Source organism: Pongo pygmaeus, chromosome 5 (genome assembly GCF_028885625.2).
Source record: "Pongo pygmaeus isolate AG05252 chromosome 5, NHGRI_mPonPyg2-v2.0_pri, whole genome shotgun sequence".
Classification (NCBI taxonomy): domain Eukaryota; kingdom Metazoa; phylum Chordata; class Mammalia; order Primates; family Hominidae; genus Pongo; species Pongo pygmaeus.
In genome coordinates this window covers 88493547-88499546 of record NC_072378.2, presented here as the reverse complement: position 1 = coordinate 88499546, position 6000 = coordinate 88493547, and the positions used below count along the sequence as shown (strand labels likewise).

General features: G+C 45.5%; 1 protein-coding gene across 3 annotated transcripts in view; it reads left to right on the top strand.

The window, feature by feature from the left end:
• Positions 1-2506: 2506 nt before the first annotated feature.
• Positions 2507-6000, top strand: part of RNGTT (RNA guanylyltransferase and 5'-phosphatase) — a 358579-nt gene continuing 355085 nt past the window's right edge. For 2 of the 3 annotated variants that reach the window (XM_054491099.2, XM_063666408.1), the window contains exon 1: positions 2507-5783. In XM_054491099.2, coding sequence (XP_054347074.1) covers positions 5720-5783 — 64 coding nt within the window. In that variant the 5' untranslated portion in view covers positions 2507-5719. The remainder of the gene's footprint in view (positions 5784-6000) is intronic. The other variant, XM_063666409.1, reaches the window with a different exon arrangement.

Sequence of the window (6000 nt, the reverse complement as noted above, 5' to 3'; positions counted from 1 at the left end):
ATACTGGGGGTGGGTTCTCCCGATACTCCAAATTTTGTTCACAGGAGTATACCTTACTCAATTATTAAAGGCTGTAAATAGTTCAAAGTAAGTTTCCTTGACTCTGAAAAATAAGGGTCAGCAATATTCTAAGCAAAAGTCAAAAAGATCACTTCAGCTTTCTGAGTTCAGTCAATTTAGTTCTTGATTTGCTTGATATTCATGAACATTTCAGCTCTTTGTGAGTTCTGTACATTTTTCCTTTTGTTACAATCTCCAGAGTCATCAGAAACCGGTATTTGAGAGCACCTGTTAGAGTTCTATAGCTCATTATAAACCATCTTTTGAAAAGGATTAAAACAAGACAACAATTGTCTGTGAATAACAAAATGTCCAGGGTAGTTACAGTTAGAAACACAATTGACAAAGAAGTTTGATTATCTCAGACATTGGAATTTTAGAAATCCCATACAATTTGGGAACATATATTAGTATTATTCACAATAATATAACCTAAAGAAAACTGGGCCAGGTGCAGTGGCTCATGCCTGTAATCCCAGCACTTTGGGAGGCTGAGGAGGGTAGATCACCTGAGGTCAGGAGTTCAAGACCAGCCTGGCCAAAATGGCAAAACCCTGTCTCTACTAAAATACAAAAAAATTAGCTGGGCTTGGTGGTGGGTGCCTATAATCTCAGCTACTCGGGAGGCTGAGGCAGGAAAATCACTTGAACCTAGGAGGCGGAGGTTGCAGTAAGCTGAGATCGTGTCACTGCACTCCAGCCTGGTTACAGAGTGAGACTCTGTCTCAAAAAAAAAAAAAAAAAAGAAAAAAAGAAAACTGAACATCATTTTTGGCAATCCCACATACCTAAACATGTCAACTAATCCTGTTTACATTTCTCTTCTGGACACTCTAGGGTCCTTCTGGAGCCTCTGAAAAGCCAGGTGTCAGGAAAGACAATTTTGAAACTGAAGTTTGATTTTTGGGAAGCCTGTTAAATATGTTAGTGGTTTAAAACACTTGATGTTATGAAATAGAATTCCAGATTTCCATAAATTATTTATTTTGCCAAAATGACTCAGAAATTTTAAAGAAGCAAAAACTTTTTATAACCCTTTACAAATTTTGCTAAAGTGCAGATTAGTGCCTTAAGAAAACTTTGTTGTGCTTTTATTTCAATGCTCAATTTACTTTTGAATTTAGCCGATGTTCACACACAGCATTTCTTTTGCAAGATTAATTTTAACCTTCCAGAACTTGTTTAAACCTTTAGCTTTATCTTACCTAATTTAAAACAATTCTCTAACCCTAGGAAAAAATTTACATTTCCATGCCTTCCATTACCTTTTACTAAAAAACACATTTTACTGTTCTTACACACCTTGCATGTAAATCTATTTTCAGTAGTTTCAATTATACATTATAATGGTAACTCCTAGCAATTTTAACTTTAATGTAAAACCTGGTAAGTTGTTTTAATTGTGTGCCAGGTGCAGTGAAGTTTTGACTCCTTCCAGCATAATTAATGACATGGTTAGTTCCATATGTCCCCAGGCCTTATCAACTGTGAAGCCGGCAAGTCAGATAGTTCTCAAAACTCAAAAAGCAGTTTATAACATTAAAACATTTAGCAAGACTAGTACCTAACCTGCATAATTTAGCCCACCTATTTACATTTTGATGACATCTGTTTTTTACCAATAATCTTTAAGGCTGTTTTTATTTCTCAAAGATTAAAGTCACATGAACTGAAAGGTACCATATCTTTTACCTTCCCTTTAAAAAATATTTGATATAAGCACTTGTCTTCCTTTAGGCCAATTAGAGTTTTGTTTTTTCTTTTTTTTTTTTTTTTTTGAGACAGAGTCTTGTTCTGTTGGCCAGGCTGGAGTGCAGTGGCACAATCTCAGCTCAATGCAACCTCTGCCTCCTGGGCTCAAGGGATTCTCTTGCCTCAGCCTCCCGAATACCTGGAACTACAGGCATGTCACCACACCTGGCTAATTTTTGTATTTTTAGTAGAGACGGGGTTTCACCATGTTGGCCAAGCTGGTCTCAATCTCTTGACTCTCAAATGATCTGCCTGCCTTGGCCTCCCAAAGTGCTGGGATTACAGGCATGAGCCACCACACCTGGCCTTAGAGCTCGTTTTTTTTTTCTTTTTTTTTTTTGAGATGGAGTTTTGCTCTTGCTGCCCACGCTGGAGTGCAATCTCCACCTCCCGGGTTTAAGTGATTCTCCTGCCTCAGCCTCCCAAGTAGCTGGGATTACAGGCATGTGCCACCATGCCTGGCTAATTCTGTATTTTTACTAGAGATGGGGTTTCTCCAAGTTGGTCAGGCTGGTCTTGAACTCTCGACCTCAGGTGATCTGCCTGACTCAGCCTTCCAATGTGCTGGGATTGCAGGTGTGAGCCACCATGCCTGGCCTTTGAGCTCTTTTTATAGACATCATGTACACAACATACATATAGCTACACAGACAGGCAGAAGAAAACCAGTCCCCACAAGATCCTTTTTCACAACCAAACTTTATGGAGAATATAAACAGGGATCCTTATCATTCCTAGCCTAGTGAAAAAGAAAAAAACATCTGGTTTAAAAGTTAACTGTTGACAGGGTGAAGAAAAAAGGATGCCTGGGGGAAGAACCTTTTATTCTTAGGCAAATGGTTCCTCTACCAGGGAGAGAAGCTTATCCGATGGAGCTGAGCCTTGGCCAGGGAAGGGGAAGATGCTGTGGACATGTGGCATTCCCCAGTCCCAGCTGGGAGGGGAGAGGGAATGAGGAGCTGCGGCTTGCCTATCCTTCCCAAAAAACGAAAGCAAAGGCCATGGAAAGGCCCCTGACTCCAGGGAGCGATGGGAGTGGGGGCATGGTTCCCCTACCCTCAGAAGTCCATGCATGAAAAGGCTTAGAAATGTCAGTGAGAAGTTTTGAGTCCCCGTGTCACTCACCGCTTCTCAAGCCCCACATTGGGTGCCAAAGCTGTTGTAGGACTTTCTCCTTAGTTCAGCTAAGAGCTGGGTCCTTGTCACATGGCCATGAAATATTAGGCTCACAGATGCCTTGAAGGGTGAGAATGGAATTTATTGGGCAAAAAGAAAAAAACGGAAACAGAGACTCTTCCCAAAGCCAGAGTGCTTCCTGCCTGGTAGACTGAATCCCAGGTTCCACCTAGGAAAAGGAGGGGCCAGGCTCCTCCCCACTGCAAATGGCTCAAATTTCCCAAGGCTCCACCCCAGTGCGCATTCCTCCCAGTGCTCAGGTCAGCAGGAGATTCTGCCAGGGAGTCCTTCCCACCTGGCTGTCTTACTAACAGCACTCTGGGAGGCCGAGGTGGGAGGACTGCTTGAGCCCAGGAGTTCGAGATGAAAAAAGTATAAAAAAGTTAGTGGGGTGTGGTGGCCTGCACCTGTAGTCCCAGCTCCTTGGGGGCTGAGGTGAGAGGATTGCTTGAGCTTGGGAGGTTGAGACTGCAGTAAGGCTGCCCTGATCATGCCCACTGCACTCTAGCCTGGGTGAGAAAGTGAGACCCTCTCTGCAAAAACAAAAGATTTATCTACATATCAAAGTGAAGAGGAAGGATTAATAAATATAGGTTTTTCTCAAGGAAATGTCCTAGGAAAAGGGAAGACAGATAAGATCTCTCTCTTTTGCCAAAGAGAACGTTCAATCTTATTTTTTACATGTACACACTCTTCCTTATGGGCAAAATGGATGTTTGATGAAAGATTCACCAATGAAGAGAATCTACATCTGATAAAGAGGAGATCAAGACATATCTGGGAGGGTGAGTCAGGGGTTCCAGGAAGTGGGGGAGGAATCATGTTGGTCTAACTGTGGGCATCTATTTTTCTTCTCACAGAGTAGTAGAGACTTGGGACTAGGAGCAATATAGGCAGAAACACACATCAGGCAAGGCATTGCTGACAGGCAGAGAGAAACTGCCTGCTCATCGGGATGCCACTCTCCTACTCTACTCTCTATTGTGGGCAAAAGGTAGTCACAGGGTCCTCCCAATTCTGTGGCAATGAGTATGGAGAGGGCATAACTGGATAGCAGAATAAAAATCCAGTGCACATTGCTGCCTTGCAGCCAATAACAGTTGCTCGCCAGTGGTATGAAACTTCTGTGTGCCTAGGACTGAGCTACTGGGTATAGTGTGTGTGGGAAGGGGAGTCTCCAAGGGGAGTCATCCCCAGAAGGGGAAGGTAAGATACTCTTCCAGGATCAGGCTCACCTTTCCCATCCTTAGAGGGGGTCTGGGGATGGAAGGTTTTTACCACTTTGGGCATGTTACACACTCTATCAGCAGAAAAGGGAATTCATCAGAGATCATTTGGGTAGACTGATGGCCTTAAAGGAAACTGGGTATTATCTTGTTCTGTCAGGGGAGGAGATTACACCTTCACTAACAGTTCTGAGCAGATGCAACAGCAGGACAGACCAGAAGTGTGACCTAACTCAGGCTGCCTCAGAGAGATTGCTGTTGGACTGTCTCTATTGATGGGACTCTTACTGAGGGGGTCCAGGCATTCAAGGGGTTGAGCTTCCCAGAAAGTTCCCCACTAACGCTTTAAAAATGTATTCCCTGCAGCTTTACGTTCTTGCAGTTCCAATATAGCATTGGTGTTTAAAGCCAAACTACATTATAATTGATTTGCCATCACCCAGCTTTATATTTAACACTTTCATCTGGTAACAAAGGAAAGGCTCGTTAAAGGACGGCATTTATAAAATGCTTCCAAGCACCTCTGCTTAACTCGAAGGGAAAATAAAAGGCACTGTTTATGTGGTAGGCCAAGGAGAACACCGCCACGAAGAGGTTCTCCACTGAGCAATTCCTGCCTTTGTCAATTATACCACATTAATTAGAAACTTTTTTTGGAGACACGGACCCTCTCAAACTCCCCAGTATGCTTTGAAACTTTGATCCAGAAATGTACAAACAGAACTCTAAGTGCTCTGGAATTAATTTCAGACGCTTCATAGATCCTCGTAAGTACTCATCAAAAGAAAAATTCCCCATTTCTGGTACTCCAATCTCACGCCCTTAGAATTCTCCTAAGACTTGTTCCCTTGAACAACTTTCCTTAATTTCAAATCAAACCTAGATCCGGCTGGGACGCCAAGCTTGAGCTGTGGTAACGCTCAGAAGGCTTCTTTCATCAGTAAAACAGATGCCTTAATGGAAGTGGCGGGCAATCTACGCATGGAAAGGCGCTTGGCTTCCCTCTTTTTTGGGTTTCTCTAGGTTGTCTGGATGGGAGAAAAATAACACGCTTAGTCCTACGGAGTTCGGTACAAGTGCAATTGCACATGCGCAAAGGCGAACCAGTAGCGCACGGGCGCGTCCGTGGAGCGGGACGGGGCGGGGCGGAGCGGCGCGGCGGCGAGCGGGGCGAGAGAAGGCCCGCTCCTCCCATTCGTCGCGGCCTTAACTCTTTGCTATCCTTCCGCTGAGCTGCTGCTTCTTTCCCTCTGACCTCGGAAAGGGGGCGGGGCCTTCGGGGGCGGAAGTTGCGGTGCATTGTGGGTTCTCCTGGAGCTGTGGAGTTGATCCTGAATGAAAGTGGCGCGCCGCCCCTGACGTTACCCGGATTGGAGCGGCTGGAATTCAGATTACGGCTGCGATTCGGGTGTCTCGGACCCCGGTGTGCACCGGACCACGGGGAGGCGGCTCCAAAGGCGCGGCGAACGTTGGTGAGGGAGGGCAGCTCTGCGCAGCCCCAAGACATGGCTCACAACAAGATCCCGCCGCGGTGGCTGAACTGTCCCCGGCGCGGCCAGCCGGTGGCAGGTAACCTGGACTGGGGGGCGTTCGAATCCCCACACTCCAACGTGCCCGGGGGTGGGCCGACTGAGGAGCTCAGCTTTTGGTGGTTCTGTGCCCGTTAGTGGTATTTCAGGAGCGGGATATGCTCCGTCGGATCACGCTTCGTGGATGAATGTTTGGGAACATGAACGGGAGGGGATGGTCGGCGGATGGGGGGCACTTGTCACTATTCCTGCAAGGC